At 37.0% G+C, this 21,525-nt stretch overlaps 1 protein-coding gene across 4 annotated transcripts in view; it reads left to right on the forward strand.

Annotated features, from left to right (window-relative positions):
* Positions 1–19,973, forward strand: part of KITLG (KIT ligand) — a 58,568-nt gene extending 38,595 nt beyond the window's left edge. Inside the window, exons 4-10 of one of the 4 annotated variants that reach the window (XM_082064838.1) lie at positions 2,465–2,644; positions 4,526–4,688; positions 5,580–5,675; positions 12,358–12,467; positions 12,932–13,008; positions 14,469–14,552; positions 15,866–19,973. In XM_082064838.1, coding sequence (XP_081920964.1) covers positions 2,465–2,644; positions 4,526–4,688; positions 5,580–5,675; positions 12,358–12,467; positions 12,932–13,008; positions 14,469–14,508 — 666 coding nt within the window. In that variant the 3' untranslated portion in view covers positions 14,509–14,552; positions 15,866–19,973. Of the gene's footprint in view, positions 1–2,464; positions 2,645–4,525; positions 4,689–5,579; positions 5,676–11,455; positions 11,640–12,357; positions 12,468–12,931; positions 13,009–14,468; positions 14,553–15,865 lie in introns of those variants that run through there. The other 3 variants (XR_014185340.1, XM_082064839.1, XR_014185341.1) reach the window with 3 other exon arrangements.
* Positions 19,974–21,525: the final 1,552 nt, after the last annotated feature.

A 21,525-nucleotide genomic window follows, 5' to 3' on the forward strand; every position in this document is an offset into this window, starting at 1 on the left:
CTGAGCACAGCAGCTGATGGGCAAGAGCTGGGCTGGATTGGGGCTGATCCCTCCTCCACGATGCTCCCAGGAAGGCTGGCACTGTGGATGAAGGCAGCCAGGGACACTGCTTGAGCGATGAGACTTGGTCGTTCTCACTGCTTAACTCCTGCCTTGCTCTGTGGTTTGTTTTTGGCTGCCAGTACACAGTTTCTTTTCTATAGTTTAAATGGCATGTCATCTTGCTGCATCATGTCTAGAAACTTAGATCCAGTTTACGTTTATGATGTGCAGCCAAGAAAGGGAAGTTTAGAGCCAGGATTTCCATATTCCTTTTGCTCACACACCACTCTCAGTCATAGTGATAGAAGGTGCAGCTTTTGGCCACATGCCTTCACAGGAGGAAGTATTCAGTGGTATTCACATCCCACTTTGCCAAATTCCTCTCTGGGGATTTCAGGTTGTGTTACGAATACCACAGCAAAGGCTGGCTGAATTTGTAGGTTTTGCTCTGGGTTCTACAAGGTCCCTGAAAGCTGGGAAACCCACAGCTTTGCCTAAGGCAAATGCTCTTTGTTCAGCTTGGAAAGGAGTGAAACAGTGCTCTGCAATTTTTTTTCAATAGATCTAAATCTTCAGTGTGTGCATAAAGTAGGAAATGTACTCCAGGTAGCAAGTCTCAAATGTCAGTGACTGAAGGTACAAAGGCAGGGTGAAAGCAAAGCAGATGGGAAGCCAGTGTAGTGCATGTAACAGGAACAGACTGACCCAATCCATTAAACAGAGGGGTTGTTGCATTATGCACTAGCTCAAGGCATCTGAGTGGCTTTAAAAGTAGTCTTGCATTGAGTGAACTGTGTAGTTTAACCTAAGGTTAAAAGGCAAAGATGACAGCAGGAGGGGCTGAACTCGGAAGAGGAGATAAACTTGAAACTTTTACATGGACACAGAAAGAAAAAGCTAAATGAGGACTACCTGGAAGTATAAGGGAAGTCAGGTTTGCAGTTGCCCTAAAATTTAAATCTTGGTCAAACTTTACAAAAAAAAAAAAAAAAACAAAACAGAGTTAAAGCTCAGTTTCTCCTCAAACAACATCACATTTCTCAATTTCAACAGTTTCATCCTTGTGTTTTGTAGGTTTTGAGAAAGCAAGCAATTGCACAGCTTGATATTACTGAAAAGAAAACTTTAAGCTCTCATGAAATACAGCTTTGTAGGTCAGAACAGTTCAGTCAGAGGACACTCCCACGCACATGCTAAATCACAGGAGCAACAAAATAGATTCCCTGCTGGAATTGCCAAATGCTCACTAGGAGAACCTGCAAGCTTTTGCTAGTCCCTGTCAGAAGAGAATGCACACCCACCAGACCTCAGAGGAAAAGGGTTTCCAGGTTTGCAGTTCAGGGAAGCACAGAAATTCTGTACCCTTTCATACATTAAAACAGAGAAAAGTGCGTGATCTGTCTCATGAGGGCTGTGGGACATGGCACAACTCATACTGCTTGAACACAGTATGTTTCAACAGGCTTTTTCTGATGTATTTGCTTCCGTTTCTCCCCTCCCGTTGTTGTGCTTGAGGGAAAAAAGGGAAGCAGGATCAAGCCAAATGCCATCCATTTCATATTTTGTTTTATTCTTTTTTAAGTCATTGCTGAGATAATTACAGCAGGTGATAATACTGACTTGCCGCTTGTTATCAGTGTGTGAGAGAGTTATACACGAAAGCGAAAAGTCAGGTGGAACTGAACAATGTATTTACATTTGGTTCTCTAAGCCTGGAAGCCCAATAGTCTTGTTAGTCTTCCAAAGTGTGAAGTGTGTGTCAAAAACATTTACACATCAAGGCAGAACAACACCTGTGTCACTGAGAAAGTAATTTGTTGCCAAGTGATGATATTAATAGTAATAGATAAACTTATTAGAATAAGGAATCTGTATGCAGGTTTGTTGCAGAAATTGAGTAAAATGAGATTAAGTCTAGAAACCAAACATTTACTGTGGAAGGGATGGATTTAATGGATGCTGCCCATCCACTTGGAAACAACTAGAAACTGTTTTAGTGATACTGAGAGTACTTAGGGGTTGCTGGGCCAAAATCTTAATTGTTTAACCAGTAATTATTAAAAAAAAAAAAAAAAAAAAAAAAAAAGTTAATGAAAGCGTGGAAGAGGGTTTGTAGTAGTAGGTCCCAAGGCTCAAATTCTCAACAGACTGATGTTTAGCATTCATTAAGAATTTAATGAAGGGATGGTATTTAACAGCCAACCATAAATATGTCAGTATCAGTGAGAACAGAAATTTTACCAAAAGGACTGAAGAGAAAGTTGGCCACACTAAAGAAGACAAATTTTAATTTAAACTTTCAAGATAATTTAAATTGGAAAGAACAGTCTGATCTACTTTTGCTCATTGAATTGCTTAACCAGTTTTTGCAAAAGTCTCATATTTAATCTACCTCTCTCTTTCTCTTTTTATCTTCTGATAGCCTAATCACTGTTGGTTGCATTTGATGGTTCCTGAATTTTCAAGGAGTCTACATAATCTTCTCCAGAAGTTTTCAGATATTTCAGATATGACTGATGTTTTAAGCAACTATTCAATCATCAATAATCTCACAAGGATAATTAATGATCTTATGGCATGTCTAGCTTTTGATAAAAATAAGGTAATCTTCTAGTACAAATTTTCTACTTTTATGCTGTATATTTTTATTTGAACTTTCTGTTGCACAATGCTCAGTAATAGTTTAAAATCATCAAATTTGTACCCACTTCTATTCCCGTACATCTGAAATCCTACTCTGTTTAGAAATGCAACAACTACATTGTGCTAATGTTGGCTAATCATTGTCTCCTGTTTCAAAGGAAAATTACTTACAAGGAATTACAGTATATACCATGACCTGTATACAGTTGTTTAAGAAGTCAAAAATGTAACCATCATTTTAAAAACAGTTTATTCATTCTGGTCTGTTTGAAACTGTCAGAAATCTTTGTGCATCCAGCTTAAATTATTCATTTTGCTGGTGATCTTAATGTAAATTTAAACATGATGTGGTTGAAGCTATTAATATGCTCTAAGTATGTATCTGAAAGCTCTGAAAGCTTCACCATGGTAAAATGAACTTTTTTATACAAAGAGACAGCAAAGACTAGAGGATATCAGCCCATTTCCATGTGTTTCTGGATGCCAAGAGCAGCTGGAAGGATTCCAGGAGTCTCACTCAAGAGATGTCTGATTCTCCTGTGTGAAAATGATGGGTAAAAACAAAACAAAACACTTTGTAATCCCTTGCCCAGCTCTAATCACCTATCAATAATTTAAAAAAGCCATGTAGTTGAAGGTTTTGTCCCACTGAACAAAATGGGTAAAAACCATCATGTTCTCTAAGGCAAGGATTTCGTCTTCCATATACATTCATTTTTGTTAAGTAAGTCCTTAGATGTTGTAATTGCACTTTTTTAACATCCAAAATTAATCAAATGGACTAAACCCGTCAATCTCATTTAGAGTGGCATAACCTTGTAATCTTGTCATATATTGGCATTATATTGCTTAGAGTATTTAGATGTTCCCGACCCTTCAATTTCAATTTCTTCAGTGTATTTTTTCTTTCTTTTTCTGGTGCTGATGATTCAAAGCACTCAGCTAGGATGTGGTTGGGAATAGGAATTTTATTCTGTAGAATGAAAAGTAAATATCCTGTTATTCAGAGAAACAACTAGCTATTGATTTCCTCAGGGAAGAATGATCTCAGGTCTAGTACTTTGAGCATTAAACATAAAATAATTTTGGAGTCAAAACCAGGAAGTTTTCCTTAGTACATATTTAACCTGTGTTCTTACCACTGTCCTTTATGGGAGTACAGAGTAACCCCAGGCCAAATTCAACCTGCTAGCAAAAGAAACAGTTGTTATGAAAGCCAGAGTCAGGTAAAAAGAAAAAAAGAAGATAACCATCAATGATCTTAACATGGACCTCAATCTTGTTGTTTAGTCTGGCATAACACGCTTGTCTGTTAGACCTCAGAGTGATTTGGCTTCCTTGTTTATAGTCCTGCTCATATTTTTAGGTACATTATCAGGAATCTCAGCCTGCTTCTGTGTAGTAGTATATCCCAGCTATTGTATTCTGTTCCCTGTACTCTTATGACAATAGCTTTGATTGTGTTGTGTTCCTGTGTTCAGATTAAAAGGATCATGTGGAACATTGCAAAGTAATGTGAAACCAAGGTAATTTTTTTAAGGAGGGAAATAAAAAAAAGAGTTTCCTCATTTTCATTGTAGGATGGGAGACTGCCTTTCATTCCTTCAGAATTTAAAACACTCGATTAATAAATTATTTCTATTTACAAATCTAATTTGAAGTCCTTAGATTAGAGGGCTTGTATGTTTTATGGAGATTGCATACAGAAAGTTTGGTCTTCTGCAGCTTAAAAATTTAAACTATTTTGTGTGACCTTTGGATATTTTTGTCATCTGTTGAGGTGCTGAAATGAGCAGCTCTCTTAGCCTTCTTTCAAGCTGAATTCTATATTCTACCCTAGGATTTTGTAAAAGAAAATGGTCACCTTTATGAAGAAGGTCGTTTCATTCCTGAGGATTTTTTTAGGCACTTTAATAGTACCATTGAGGTCTACAAAGAGTTTGCAGATACGCTGGATAAGAATGACTGCATTCTGCCTTCAACAGTAGAAACACCAGAGAATGGTAAGATGGCTCTGATTTTGGGGAATAGAATCTAAGTAGATATAAATGGGTGATATGTCTTTGATTTCAGAGATGCTAAGGATCTAATGCTGTACTTCCATGTCTTGTTGTTACTGCCAGTTAAAATTATTACTAATGCCAAAGCTTGTATTTCTGTTCTAAGTCAAGTTCTATCTGGCAGTAAAACTAGTGCCATCGTTCCTAGTGACATCATTTATTAATATAATCCAAATAACCCCACTATACTCTGCCCTGTTTCTTTTCATCCCAAATATATCCTGGATCATCTTTTTACATTGTTCTTCTTATCTTCTATTAATGCTTTATTTAATTTTTATAAGGCAGTAAAGGAGCCTTAGATTGCACTACTGAAAGGACAGGAAGCTAGAAAAAGTTGTAAATTGCAGCAGACTCAAGTCAGCTCTGTATTCATCCCACCCCTCCTGAAGAGAATCATGTTTACTTCATTTAAAAAATTTAACAAGCTCAAGTCAGGCTCCTGCAGTTCATTCTCATCCCTCCAGTAATTGGTGGTTTTGTATTCTCTTTTAGTCTCTCTAGTGAGAGCTATTAGATTTTTAATTAGGGCAACATATCCAGTTGCGCAGTTACACCAGTAGTAACTAGAATTAGATCAGTGCCATAGCCTAAGAACTTGTTTAAAGCAATTGTTTTTCCAAAATAGCTATTCAACAGCAGCTCAGTGTGTAGACACATCTGCCTCATAGTAAGACTGTCTTTTTTGGTTTAATCTGCTCTATAAACAGCCCTGTAGCCAGATTTTTAAAACAGCCCTATAGCCACATTAGAGTAACCCTATAGCCCGTCATCTTATATAGAGAGAACTGTATTTTAAGTTACATAATGCTGACACACTCATTTTCCATTTAGATTCCAGAGTCGCTGTCACAAATACATTTTTGTTTCCTCCTGTTGCTGCCAGCTCCCTTAGGAATGACAGCATTGGCAGTAACACTAGCAGTAACAGTAAGTACAAGTGATTGAATTAATATATGTGTCTCCATTATGCTCTGGTAGCTGGTTGTTGTGAGAGCTCAGAGGAAAAGAGTGTCATTAATTGTGCAAATTAATGGAAAGTTACTCATGCCTGATGGTGTACCATGTGTTTCTCAGCTGTCATATTGAAATGCAATGAACTTATCTAATCAAAATTTAGAGATGCTATCGAGTTACAATGATGTGACAGCTCTCTATATCTCAGAGAGGGCAGGTCTCTTTGTTTTGGCTGTCATGAGGTCTCACTAGTCATATGCCCTCAGCAAACTTCGCTGTTGCAGACACCTCATTGTCATTCTGAGAAAAGGAAGTTGCTCCAAATGACCAGAGTAGCTGTCCTGAATCAGGCCCAGAGTATTGACATGAAGAAAGAGGTTGCCTGTACATTTTGAGAGTATTGTCAATGCCAAGCTTGACACCAAACCTGAAGACACTCCCCATGATTGCTTGCTGTTGTCACAGTAGGGCCAACTCCACAGTCAGTGTGCTTTTGGGTGAGGTCAAGGGTAAAGTCACCACACTTTTGGCAGGCTGTAAGCTTCTCTCTGGCCATCTCCATGTTCCTCCATCTGTCATGCTCGGTGTATTACATGACTGGTCACTGACAGATAAGAGAGCCTGGAGTTGTTGCTGTAAGAGTTTCAGCATTACCCATTATGAGGTCAGAAGGTGTATAGGAATCAGAGGTGAAAAGAAAGAATGGAGTTTCAAGAGCTTGTAGTGACATCATGTCTAACAAGGTGAATATTCTCTGGAGGCTTTCATGTGAATAAAAAGAAGGGGATTTTCCTTAGAAGTTCTTGGTTAAAGCTTAACCACGTTGTTGTTTCCTTTGTTCCTGTTTCCCGGATGCATCAGGATGACAATGTGTATCTCTCTTACAATTTTCCCCTTTCACTTCACAAGTATCAATGTTATCTATATGTGTGATGATGAAGCATGTGGCTGGTACTCCTTGTGCTCAAGAAAACATGGGCAAGGAGGCAGCCTTGATGTAGTCTGGTGGGAACAATGGCAGCTCCTGATGTTGGGACAGATACTACTAAGACTGGGTTTCTTCTCATGCTACTTCTCTTGGGAATATGTAATCTAGTTATTCTGTGGGGTTTTGTCACTATGCGTGCTGCCTCTTAGTTGGCTCACAGTTGCTGTCAGGTTTGAAGCTCTTCCTGATTGCTTTCTAATTAGGAGAAGGTCTTAAGCCATCATTCCCCAGAACCCTCTGAGTAGAAGGCTGGAACAAAAACCACCTTCAACTCTTAGCTCCAGCCTGCCTCTCTAGAAAACAAAAGGGTCACTGTCATAAATTCCTCACCAAGAGGTCACAGAGCCTGGCTGCAAATAACCTGAGGAGCTCAGGGCCAATTATGAGGAACCAGGAGGGGGCTAAAAAACACATACCTGTCTCTTTCGGGTCTGAACATGTGATAATTTTTGCTGTTGCTGCTAGAGGAAGAATATTCAGCTGCAGCCTGAAGCAATGGGAATGCATCAAGGAGCCAAAAGACAGGCAAATAGATTGCAGGAACAGTTCAGATAAAAGGGGTTTGACCCAGAGCAGTAACAGGAGGGATGCTGGGCAGCTCAGAGGAGTGTGGCATTCATGTTTGTACTGTGGAGGGGAGTACAGAAGCAGGTTTATTAATCTTATTTTATAACTGGAACTGATAATCCAGTAGGAAAAAACCCTAATTAAAATAATGCAGTAAGTCAAATAAATTGCTTGGCTGGCCATATGCTGTACAGGTGTGTTTTAACTGATTATCATTCTCTTAAGCAATTTATTGGAAAATTGGATATCAGCTAACAGTCTTATGTAGAAATGACATGAGGAGTGCATGTCTGGGGCTTGGGACAGTTTGAACTCCTAATCAGATTAAATTACATTAACTTGGACTTTGGATTCTGACTGGTTACAGTTGAGTTATTTGTTTGGACTTTTTTTTGCAGGGAGGGACCTGTGGTATCTTTGTTGCTGTCCCTGTCTTATTTGCTGGAAATGGTCTTCAGTTCAAATTTTAGTTTTATCTTGACTGTTTATTGCTGAATGTATTTTCTTTTTTTTTTTTTAGTTAATATCTAGCTTCTTGAAAGGAACAACAATGAATAACCCTTATTACTTCTTCTGTGAAGACTCCCTAGCACAGAAGACTCTGTCTAGTGGCTTCAGTATTGTTCTCAGAACAGCACCATTAGATTCAAATTTCAAAAAGGAAAACATTTGGAGAAGAGGGGAAAAAGATGCTGAAAAAAGCATCTCCAGACATGACTACTGTAATATTTTATTTAAATGACCCTCTTTAATTTTAAACAGTTTTAAATTGACCTGTTTAAAGTTAATGGTTTCTAGACCATTTAGGAGCATTCACTGTTTGCAAAAGAACACCTCAGATTAACAATAAATTTTGAATCCATTAATAAAGTCTGTGTAGGCAGATTCTTTGAACTGCTCTTAACTCTAAATTCAATTTAGACAAACCTTAAGTGCATCACCTAATAAAATCATTTGTGAAATAATGATCATAGAAATTGTATATAAATTAGCTGAATTATGTTTTCTGTGTGTTATTGCTTTCTGTTGAGAGTCCCATTTCATGACTTCATTGTTATGACACAACAATAAAATTAAACTACTATAATAGAGTAGAACCTTGACTAAGTCTACACCACAAGTCTCACCCCAACTAAGAGTAAAATGAAACTATTATCCCCTTCTAATTTTTTCTGAATGGCAATAGTACTGTTTTCATCCTTGTAATATTGAATGTAGATCTGTGGCATGTTCCCACTCCATCTTTTCTCCCATAGAATTCTCAAACACCATTACCCCCTCAATTTATTGAGGTTAGTTTGTTTTCTTCTCTTTGTGTTACATGACTGTAGTCCAACTTAAATTCCAATTAACTGTTTAAGACGCGGTCTCATTGACATTTCTTTGAATCATTAAACCATGCATAGTCTGGGGAATCCAGATTAGATGGTTCCTATGAAAAGAACAGGTGTCAGTATAAGTAGTCTTGAGTTCTGATCTGTTCTTTTCAGTGCCCGAACCAAACAATAAAAACTAGTCTTTATTTTTTTTTTCCCCACAACTCACTCAATTTACTACCATGGTATTATTTATATTTTCTTGAAAAAATCAGTGTTGCTTTCTTCCATTTTTGCCTATAATCTCCTCACAATAATTTAGTTTGATTTTCCAGTATTTAACAGCTCAAAGAACATGTAAACACAGAGATCTCTGTAACTGTTTTCAGGCAGAAGGTCTACTTTTATGATTAAACAAAGAATATCACAGTTTTATTCAGTAATTGCACAACAATTTGAAAATGTTAACCCATGGCTTAATGCAATTGGTGTTAACTTCTGTGCCTTTGTTCCAACTTTATAGTTAATGGAAAACCCTAATGAACAGGTGAGAGCTGCTCTGCATTTTTATAGATAAGATCTTGTGGTAATTGTGTTGGAGCTGAACAGAGGTAAAGTGAAAATTCCTTTGAGACATAGATGGCAAAAAAATTGAGCCAGCGCTTTGAATCATAACTGGTTGCTAAAACTACACACATGGCTCAAGGTGGAGAGCAGCTCAATAACTTCATTGTGTAGCTGAGTGACTTTTAATGTAAATATATTTTGTTCACAGTTTAATATCCCAACGTTCATGAAGACAATACGTAAATGTACATCAGATAAGCTTACTTCCTAAGGGTTTATTCCAGAAGGTGCAGGGCGAGAGCTCTGAGAGGTGCTGGCCTGCTTCCACACCCCTTTCTCACCTTGCTGGATAGAGTCTATTTTAAGTGAATAACACACTAACTGCACAACCAGCAGTTCCTCTGGCATTGCCCAGGGAGTTCACAAAGTTACTGATACACCTGGTTCCTCCTACTCCTTCTCCTGCTCGGCCTTTACAACTGCTGGGAGTGGGAGTCTTTCTGTGTGGAGCTCTAAAGTTTCTAACAGAGGAGAAGATATCTATGGCAGCAATAAAAGCCTACTGGCAACCAGCTTGCTTTCCTTATCTCCCTCTTCTTCATTAGGACACAGGTCCTTGGGAGTTTCTTCAGACTGAAAATTCTCCAACCTGTTCTGTTTTAGATGTTACTATAAATAAAAGGCACATGAAGAAAATAGCCATGACTCATTTCATTCTCTCCAGATCTTTCAAGATACTTTTTTTTTCTGAACTTGAAAGTGGAATTAGATAATCTGTATTTGTTTGCTTTTTAAGGTAGTTATGGGTTACTTAACCTTCAAGTTAATTGGTTCAGTATCAAGTTGTGAAAAATATCTGTTGCCATTTTTAAAAGGTAGGCTGGGGAGGATGTCACAATTTAACTGTATTTAGGCTCTGTCCTAGGTAGCAGGTCCCACAGGGACAGATAATTATGAATTCCTTTCGGTATTCTATTGATGGTGAAGAAAGCATCTGCACTGGTGATATTTTCTCAGAAATCAGATTTTTCCACTTTTACATATCTCATTGCAAAGGGAGCTTTTCTGTTACCTGACATTCTCTAAAGTTCGTGAAAAATAATGGTAAAAATGAAGGTGCTAAACTATCACTGTCTGCCCTGCATACAGAGTATTTCTCTAGAAATTCATGTAAAAATCAGCATGCTTGCCATGGCATGCTCAGCATTTCAGAGTAGGCAGAGGATTTTTGAGGTCATACACTCTACCATATTAAATGAATTATGCTCTATATGACTTGAAGAGTTTTTCCTTTGATTTTTGTTTCACTTCTCTATTTTTTCTGAAGTTTGCAGGGCAGAATCCAGAAAATATTACCATCCCCATAGAATTCTTATAATTCAGTTGTATAACTCAATGGTCTCTCGCTGAAAAGAATTGCTAATGGTATTAGGCAAATCAGTGTTGCATTTTTCTTGACAAGAGCAATATAGAAATTTCTTCTGCAAATATGCTGAAACTACAATTCAGATAAATTAATGACAGGATGATTTTTTATTTTTTTTTTGAGATGTTCAGGCTGGCTCTACCCCACTTGAGTTTGTCCAGATTTTTTGAAGGTCAGTTCTGCAAGCAAACCTCCTCTATGCCTAATCTGGGACAGACAGTTTGAGAAAAGATACACCTCTCCAGTTAATTTCTGTTCTTGGTTTTAATGTCCGAGCAGACAGAGGCAGACTAATCAGTAGCCTCTCTTTTTCAGCTGATCTTCACCTCTGTAGAACTTTGTCTGCTATTTTTTCCTTCTCCTCTGTAGACAGATCTTTTTCATGGTAAGCTAGCATTGGTTCTGCTTGACCAGTGTTTTCCTTTAGTGTGCCAGGTCTGCTGGATGTAAGTAAAATTCAAGCCCCTAGATTCAGAACCTAGAATTTGTAAACAGTGTATGAGAGACAGAGATACATGTAGTATATGAGTATGTAAGATACAGACTTTTTATTTTTTTACTTTTTAGTTCTGTCTACCATGCCTCCAGAAAACACAGCTGAATTTCAGAGATAAAAAGAACATTTGTGTGAAAGCTTACAAAATGACAACCAGAAAATCTCAGAGAGTTGAAAATGAGTTGCTAGTTAATTAAGAGAATGCTCCTTTATAAACTAAAGTGTTTTCTTAGAGACTGTTCAATAATATACTAAATGCACATTGCTTGACTCAGTATATCATGCCATACATGCTTAGACATTTGCTGTTTGCATGAGTCACACAAACCCCCAGTGCTGTCAGTCCATTTTAATTTCTGTATCTAATCACTGATACTATTCCGGTTCTTACAGTTTGGTTCTTTTCCTGTAATCTGACAAGACACTCACCATTTGAGCCGGAGACACCAAATCTTGAAATGAACTAAGACTGGCTGGATGGTGTCTGAACTGGCAGTCTCCTGTGGCTGGCTTTGCATTTCAGAAGGCGGATCCTGGGGAGACTCTGTAGGACTTTTCACATCCTGCTCTTGATTAAGTAACTGAAGGGCCACATTCAGTCTCAGCATGCATACAGCTCTCTGTGAGGGGGATGGAATTGCTAGTGTACATAAAAGATTAGGATTTGGGTTCTCCCATATAAAATATAAAAAACTGTCAAGAAATGATTACAACAAAATAATACACAGCTAGACTTCCAGGTACAAGGGTTGGATCTTACTGAAGGCAATGGGATCTTTCCAGGCACACATTAGGAGTGAAGTCAGGCTTATTTTGTTAAATTAACCTTCCTCAAGAGGTCTCATGTTGATTGTTCATTGGTGGCAAGGCAAAGTGTCTACCTGCAGTCAGTGGGATGTGTCTTATGGAACTTAAGCAAATGCACAAAGTGACAGGTATATCCTCTTTCAAATAAGTAGTTTGTCTTACAAAATAAGACCTTAAAAATTGATAAACCCAAAACTTTAAAGTATGGGAAAGAGAAAATGCTCTACAAATGATAAAGTGTACTAGCGTTGGAACTATTCAACATAACCATTTCAGAAATGGGAGGAGTATCTTTGTGGTCAAAAATTTCCTGTGAGATTTTTTATGAATTTGAACCTCATGTACTCAACACTTTGAAGTATCTGTTCTGCTATTTAAGATGCTGTTATGTAGGTCGTGCATAAAAGTGGTCTTGCTAATACTGTTGCCCTGAAGATAGTTTTCTGCTATAAATCTGTCTTCCCTGACAAGAACATCTGTAATTGCAGAAGAGGCAGTTGGCTTCATTAGCGGCTCCAGCCTGCAAGGGATCAGCATAGCACTGACATCATTGCTGTCTCTTCTTATTGGCTTTATTTTGGGAGCCGTATACTGGAAGGTAAGAAGTATTACATTTGATTGTTTACATAGTGATACTACATTTCTTAGCTATGGGGAGGTGGGAAGTATCATTCTGCATTTGAAAGTGAGAGATGTTTCTTTTTATCTTCACTGAGCTGTGTGACATGAAAATGTAAATTTATGTTGTCTAATTCTTGAATTCCACCACCAAAACGCAAATCTTATCAGCGTGGTAGCTAATTGACAATTAAAAACATGGGATTCCCATGATTTCCCAGTTCTTCTATTATATCTTGAGAAGAGGATTCTTTTGCTTTTGCCCCTTGTTCCCCTGCCTACAATACAAAGACTTTTTTTAGTAAAGTTCTACCAACAGCAGATGTATGTTAGAGGACTAGATTTGACCTACATTTTGCAAGATGACTTTGAAAATTTGAAGCAAACTGAAACATACAACTGGTTAAAGAAAGCTGTAGAATATATAATGCATTTTCTTCCTAGAAAATACATCCCAAATCCAGACCAGAAAGTGATGAAACTACACAATGTCATGACTGTCAAGAGGAAAATGAGATAAGGTACATTGTTTTACTTTAAACACCTATATATAAATGTAAGTTTATCTTTGAGAACTACTTCCTGAAGGCTTCTCTCTAGCTCTAGGACAAACAAAAAAAAAAGCCAAACAGAAGGTCTTTCTTTAGAGGCAAAATGTGTACTTAAGGTGGTTCCTTTAAAGGAGCTCCTAGTTTAAATACAAAAATTGATATGGAGGAGATTTCTGTATACAAAAATTTATTAACAGGACATTAGTTTATCTGTCCTTGCAAGAAAGGATTGCTGAGACCTATAGGGGAAGTAACAAAAAAAGTGAATTTTGTTGTTTGCTGTGTGGTATAAAGCTATTTATTATATAAATAAATGAGAAACAGTGTCTTCTTGGTAATGCTTCTAAATCCTTTCAAATATTTTTTAAATTAACATTTTTTGTGTTCTTTCACTTTTTTACGTTCTCCAGGGTATGTGTATATAAACATCTGTGTTTTCTGCATTTTTTTAATGTCCATAGAAAGTTAATGAGAACTCATTCAAATCCTAACAACTTCATAATGTCATCCTCAAGTGATTCACATGTTTGTTCATACTTAAACACTGCTTTACCTGATTTTTAAGCAGAAAAAATATCTGTCTAATTCAGTCAATCAAGTATACCTTAAAAATAACAACCGTCATTCAAAGTTGCTTGAAGAAGACTTGGTTAAAGAAGTCTGTGAAATTCAGAAAATGACTTAGGGATAATTTAAGTTCATGCTAAAGGATTTTGAGAGTATTATTTAACTGCATATTTCAGGCTGTTTATTGAAATTTTAACTATGAGGGATTAAGGGAAAGATCTGATGGAGCTGGTAGAAGGACACATCTCATACTGTGTGTATGCCTGGTGCTGCCACTGCTGAAGGCAGGAATAGGCAAGGTTCTGATCTAGCAGTTTTGGTCACAGGTGCCGAAATTTTCAGTGTTTAAACTTTCTAGAATAATACATTCTTAAAACAAATTTCGTTCATGTACAATACATAGAATAGAAGACTGTGTATTCACCAACTATGTTAGTTGCTAGAAATAACTCATCCTGCACTTCGTCCTCCCAAATATTAAAACTTCTGAAATGGAACATACATCTTCATTGTAAATATAAAATATTCTTTTATAGGAGGAAAAGAGGAAAGAGGAAATAGAACAATTAGTTAAATGCAGGAGATGGCCTTAATAAGAAATTTAAGCAGGTTACGTTCTCCATCAGATGTCTTCTTAAATATGTGGTGTGTGTTTTTTTCTCCCTCCTCCTTGAGACATTTGGAATATTCATCTATAACAAAGAAGACCTATTAGGAACCATAAGCTCTAAGACTTGGGCTTCCCTTTTATTATGTGTAAATGTTTTTATTGTAAAAAACTTATAAAGCCTTCCATTCTATTTCCTTGAAACACTAGCATTGCAGTAACAAGTATGTTTGTTGTTTGGTTTTTTTTTTTTCAGCGTGTTGCAGCAAAAAGAAAAAGAACATCTACAAGTGTAGCTGTTGCTTTTTCTCCCTCAACACTGTTACTGTTTCGTGTACTGGTAAGTTGTTACAGTTGAGAGTATTACTATAGACTTAATAACTTTAGTCTGCTGAAAGATAAAGTGATTTGGAGTCCATTTTGAGGAAAGAAAACAAAACAAAGCCAAATAAAAAACAAACAAAAAACCAAAACAAAACAAAAAACAAACACCACAAAACCCAAACAAAACAAACAAACAAACAAACAAAAAAACAACAACAAAAAAAAACACAACAACAAAAAAAACCCACAAACACTTGTTCTCTGTAGGCTTCATTTGCACCTAAGATCTATCTTTAGCTGCTAATGTAATTAATCCTGTATCATTAATTTAGGGATTTTACTTTTAACCCAAATGTTACAAAATTAAATATGGTGGAATTCCAAAATCAAGGACAGCTACTGCTTCTCCTTTTTGACCTGAGAGCTGACATGGAGAAGTCTTCAGCTCTTGTCCTACAGCTGTTTCAAAGCAGCATGACCTAAAAAACACAATCCTTAAACTAGCAGGTGAATGTAGGAGAACAGGCCAAGTAGAGCTGAGCTTATATTGGTTGTTGTTTACTCAGCATAGTTTGCAGTCTCTGTAGCCTTATCAGATCCACGATTCCTGCTTTAGCAGGTAAGAGTGAGCAGCAAATGCGAATGAGTTTTCTTGATCCCAGCTGTCCTCCACAAGACAGTGCAGGTGTCTGGCAAGGGGCTTCTTACTGCACTAGTGCTGCACTTAACCTACAGCATTTCTCACATGGGTCGAGAAAACTCAGGCAGTGATGAATTATTTGCTCATATCAGGAGTGAAAAGAACAGGCAATACAGGTTCTGCAGTTCATCCTATAGCGGTTGCTCAGGTGTGTATTCCAGAGTGTTTGCTGTGATCAAGTTAGCTACAACTGGAGAGATTTCCAGTCTCCTTAACTGCTTTGTTCTAAAACTTTACTCACCGAGAAGGGAAATCATCACTGCATTGGACAAGCCATTTGATTTTCCCAAAGATGTAAACTCGGTTTGGTATTGGCTCATCCAGATGATTTCAAAGGGAAGTTTTCTGCCTGAGTTTGCAGTTACCAACATGCACAAACATAACAGTTCCGTAAAATCATGAGAGTTGTTTCAACACCATAGATGGCATCAAGGAGCTTTTGCAGGCAACTGTGTCAATCATTTTTCTTTCAGAATAAGGGAATGTTTATGCAAGTGTCATTGAATTTATCTGTTTCCAAAATTATAAGAAAAAATGTCTATGTTGTATCTCTTTGAAAAGCTTAACTATTTAGTAATACAGAGAGCAAAACTAACCAGCAAAATTATGATTTCTATTTTTCTCTTCAGGCAGGTAACAGTTCCGTGTTCGCTTCATAAATGAAGCAGCTTAAAGCACATTCGTATTCCTTCTGGAGTGACAGACTGAGTCTGCATCTGTTGTTGCTGCCCATGACTCCATAGACATGATATAGAAATGAGGAGAATTTGTGTTTGTTACTGTGAAACCAACACTGAATTGAACAACGACAAGAAGAGTATGCATTTAGCAGGACTGTATCTTTTGTGAATATCTACCTTGTATGGCATTTGGGGACTTTTTAATTGCGTTAATACTCACAGCTGACTCTGGCAAACAAAGCACTTGTCCTGAACAAAATGCATCTTTCAAATGCCTCCAAATATGTGTAATCATTGGAAGTCATAAATACCTTTGCATCCTTAATTTAAGTTCTGTGTCCTCTGCCTTACCTTGATGTCTTCACATGGAGTTCTCTGAACTGACAGAAAACACAGAAATGGATACAGATAACATACTCTTCATTATTGTATATAAAACTTCAAAGCAAAGTCATACCATGGACCCATGTTCTAGCCTTTTACTTACAAGGAGCTGCATTTATACCTGGTGAGGATCATGTGTACAGCAACATGTGATCTCTCTTGGGTGCTAGGTGGCTGGTGGCCCACCCCAGAAAAACTCAAGAGTTCATCAGCATTGGTGGTCTCTGTTCAGGAGAAGCAAATACTGGATGAAGACAAAGGAAACAGGAGGTGGATGTACCTCATGGAGCTTAGAAGCATTAAGAGTAACTGCTGGGTGTGTGTACACTGGTGAAATTTCTAGCCATGCCAAGGGAAAGTAAAGAGTCTGAATTGCGTTCAAACATCAGAATAAAGACAAATCTACGAAATGCATTTTGAATGCTGAAGAGGCATGCCATTGATATCTTGTCTTTAAATGTATAGCACAGAAAGCCTGAAAGATCCTGAGAGTGTATTTAGCTTTTACTTACATCAGCTGTAATTAATGTTTGCATTGTGTTTTTAATGATTAGTAAGCTTTAATATCCTGGCCTCTACACTCTTACAGTTAATTCTCTTGAACCAAAAGAGAAAGGATTTATTTCCCACTTGTCTTCTGCATCTATTGCTATTACAGCATCCATGGAATCTGTACAGGATGTATTTTCAAGTAAATCTTAAAAATACTGTAGTAAAAGTTAAAGGTGTAGTTGTGCATCTTTTCTTCCTGGATTTTTCCAGATAATGGGTGTGAATTGTTTATCTGTATTAGGGGTTTGTACTTCAGAAAGTAAAGGTGGCTCACTTTAGATGACAGACTGTCATCTGTGATCAAACTGACCAGGTCAGCAAGAGTTTTCATTTAAGTGACTTGAAAATGTAAAACAAAAACAAAAACAAAAACAAAAACAAAAACAAAAACAAAACAAGCCAACAAAAACAAACAAAAAACCCCACACACACTATCCTTTTAATGTTTTGCATAAAGTTTGAGTTGTCTTTAAAGTATATTGTTACTTAATTTTTAAGAATTTTTGTACAAATTTTAATATTTTAATCATTTGCTGAATTTTCTGAGAACCATGCATAAAAAGAACATGACATATATATAATATATACATGTGTGTGTGTGCGTGTGTGTGTGTGTGTATTATTGGTAAAACTGATCCATCTTTCATACTTATCAAAAAGAAAAAAACCTCAAAACCTTACTATGTTTCATGCCATAGCTTATGCGTGCATGTAGCCACTCTATGTGGAATTTTGACCCTACTGAGATCAATGTCAAAACTTCTCATTAATTCACTGATACAAGGATTTGATCATGTGGGACTACTTTTTATTTATACTAAGGCTTTTTTGTACTTTCTGCATGTCAGAAAATGATCCTCAAGTCCTTGTCAGCTGATATAAATTAGCATAGTTCCATTAATGTTAACAGAGCTTTGGGGTTTGCATCATCTGAGGAACCTCTCTTACAGTAAATCAAAAGAATCTTAATGTGAGAATTAGGCTTTCATTTTTATTCAGAAGATGCCGAAGCATTCAACACTTAGTGAGAAATAAGTTTGCTTGTCACTTCTAAAAGCAAGTGCATTGCAAATTTTAGCTCTGTAAAAATCAAGCAACAGAATTCTACATCTGCAACACAGTCTCATTTGACACTGTGTAGTTCTTTACCTACAAGGCCCTCAGACCTCGTGTTTCAAACTTGATTAAGAGTTACTCTGAAAGAAATGTCAGCATGACCTAATTGGTGGGAAACTTTCACCTTATTGGTAATGCAGAGAATAACTGCATATTGCTTTTGGCAGAGAGGAAAAGTATCCACAGTAAATGGAAACAATTATCCTTATGCATTTTACAAAAATCTTAAATACTTCATGTTGCTATACAATATGTTCTCAAAGCAAGTTTGAGGTTTTACAGTATTTTTCTTAAATTCAGTTAAACAAAAAATCATGTATTTATTTATGCTCTTTGTTCAATGCATTTTTTCCAGAAAATCAAATACACAATTATGTTGCACATTGGTGTGCCCCAAATTATACTTTGATATTTAAAATGCACAATGCTTTAGGCTTCTTAGCCTCCTGTTCAATACTAAAGAAAATATCAGTTGTAAATTGAAACATACATTAAACCCACATAGACTGCTGCAAAATGTTCACCTTCCCAGAGTAACATCTTAAAATAGTAGCTAAGTCACTTCCAAATAATGTCAGATATTTTAATCCTTTCCATAAAGCAAGGCAAATTTAAGGCTACATAACAACAGAAAGAAAATTTGTGCATGAACCTTCCAACCGCACATCACAAACATTGTTCTTTTATTATATACCAAAGTAGTATGACACATGGAGTAGCAGAACTGTTGTTGAAGCTCATGGTTTTCCTGTTCTCTGTACCCCCTTTTGGGAGATCTGAATGAAACATTGGGTGTTCTTAGTTCTTTTGCAAAACAGCAGGACACTTCTAGACATTCATGGATACAGTGGATCACATGACACTTGAAAATGTGATAGTGAAATTATTTGAAAATTTCTGTGCCTGGTTTGTCTACCCACTGAGGAGGCACTTACTTCAGATGTAGTGAAATTTTGGAAGACTACTGACTTGTGAGACAGCTTTGAAATTGATGGAAATAGAATAAGTTACTGTTCAGTAGAAGCATTGGTGGAAAGAATAGTCTCTTAATTGCTTCTTTATCCAGTTGTAAGCTGTTTAATCATTTTTTCAGTCTTCTTTTTGGGTAGACAACAACCCATGCATTAACACAGCTAGAAAATGAATGGTCTTTCTCTTAAAATGAAATAGGGCCAAAGCAAGTGTTTTATTGTTTTGTATGAAAGTCAACCAAATTTGGTTTTCAAATATCTGTGGTTTTGTGAGAAACTAAGATTTTTATGTTTCCTTTGGAGTAGTTGAACTTTGCATGCAATTAATAGTGGCCTTGTGAGAATAAAAAGCAGGTAGTAATATACTGAGTAACTCAATGTGCTACTTTAGATGTGTGTTTACTTGAATAAATTGATGGTACTTATTTTATCACAAGGTCATTTTATAAGTAAGGTTATAAAATGTGCTATACTATGGAGTATGTGTACAACCAGCACATTTTTTTAGATTCTGATCTTCACCAGCTGTTTTCTCTGTTGCTCTCTCTTTGTAATATGCTAAAACTATCCAGTACACACAATACAACTTTTAAATTGAAAAGCTAACCGTATATATAAAATACAGATATTTTGAATTAGATTTACATTTAACAATTATCCAACATTCTTTAGTTCAGGAATCTGATTCAACTGTCTATTAAATGCAGATCTACAGTAATGGTGGCATGTTGCTATTATGTTATCAAATTGATGGAACGCGAAAACTTCAGACTCTTTAGTGATAGAGACACAGACGTTTGCTGGTTGTATCATGGGAAAATTCATTTATTTCAGTGTAAATGTCAGCACAGTCTTGCATAGTTACATTCTGACTGAAGGGAATCAACAAAGTTTATAAAATGTGATGTGTATGTATATATGTGTCCTCTTACAGATAGATGTTTTCCCTGATCCTTTTTTATACCAGTTCAAATTTGGAATTTACATTATATACATATACTTTATTGTTCTAAATAAAGATATTATGCACTGCCAAATAATTAATGTATTGTCTTGTGTCAATCTGGTTTAAGACCTTTTTTTAAGTCCTGTCATCTCCTGGAAGAATTTTCTGCCAGAATTTATGCTACTTAGCTGCATACTTCTTCATGACATGTTTCATTTTGAACTCTTGTGCCACCGAAGTACATGTTCTCATTATCAGCTTTCAGTTCTGATCCATAGTATATCTATGATTATGAAAATTATTCCAAATTCAAAATTAAAAGTTTCTTGTAGCTCCTTAATGAGCTTAAGTTTGTGCCCTGCTTTAGGCAGTTTTTCACATCTTGCTATTAGCCACATATTGGGATTTTAATTTAATGTAGCACTACAATGTCTGAATGTTGTTAATGCATTTCTTTTGCAGTAAGCGGCATTTACCGACTCAGAAAAATTATTAAAAATGACAGGGTTTTTCAGCTGAAAACAGACCATATCCTGTAAGGATGGCATCCTTCCTTTCAGGTTTCAGCAGTCCATTGTGGATTTTTAGTCAGAAGCCCAGGAGAGGTGATGAAGTTTTGAGGAAATACTGAGCAGGTCAGGGAGCTCTGGCACCTCTCCACTCCTGAGAGCAAATGAAAAGACACCAGCCTAAGAGGAAGAGATGAACCTGCTGTGGCTTTCAGCCTACCTTGTAGAATAGTAAGTAGCCTTGGAAGAAAGAGAACCAAAAGTGCATTAAGCAGATACAGAGGGTTTACAAACAGGAGTGAGGTGCAGGCAGGACTGAGGAGAAGGAGCGGAGGGAGAGGTTAATGGGCTCAGAAACAGGGGAACAGAATTTGGGGATGGCAGAATTTGAGGCACAGACAAGAATGGGACCTGCTATTGCTGGTCTGGACACAGCAAGAAATGCAGAGCTGATGGGCTTGCAGAAGGCCATGGAGCAGCAGGGTCTTACACTGATGGTTTAGCAGAAATAATGTGCTGAGTAGCAGCATTGGTGGCTCAGGTGGGTTGGACATACAATGGACACCTGATTCAGCTAGGGCTAGGTGAGCACCACATAGCTGCAGAGGTTGGAGGTGAGCATATTTGTGTGGAAAGCAGTATTAAGGTAACAAAAAGGAGGCACACTTGACCTGGTGGTTCGGGCAGGCAGAATTAACAGCAGGGCACCTGGAAACGAAATGTGAAAACTCTGAAAAAAAAATGCCTCTCCCTGAACTTGAGAGCTGGTGATTGTAACATACATAGATGGAGTAAAGGGTAAGAGTGAAAATCTGGGAAAACAGATGTAACTCTCCAGCCAAAGAGAGACCACCATAACGTTTTGGTAGTCTGACTTAAAAATTTTGGTGTCTTACATAATGCTGACTAACTACTCCCCACCACCACCACCGCCACCACTTAATCTGAACCCTGGAGACTTAAATGTGCTAATGAAACGAGATAAATGTTTACCTTCAGTTTTCCAGTTTCACCATCTCCAAAATAATGCATATAAACATCTCGTTCAGCATATGAAAACAAAGGCAATCTTTGTTCAAGGCATGAAGAGCATGAATGTTGGCATTTTCCTACTTCTGTCAAGTAGAAAAA

Source organism: Streptopelia decaocto, assembly GCF_964273445.1.
Source record: "Streptopelia decaocto genome assembly, chromosome: 1".
Classification (NCBI taxonomy): Eukaryota; Metazoa; Chordata; class Aves; order Columbiformes; family Columbidae; genus Streptopelia; species Streptopelia decaocto.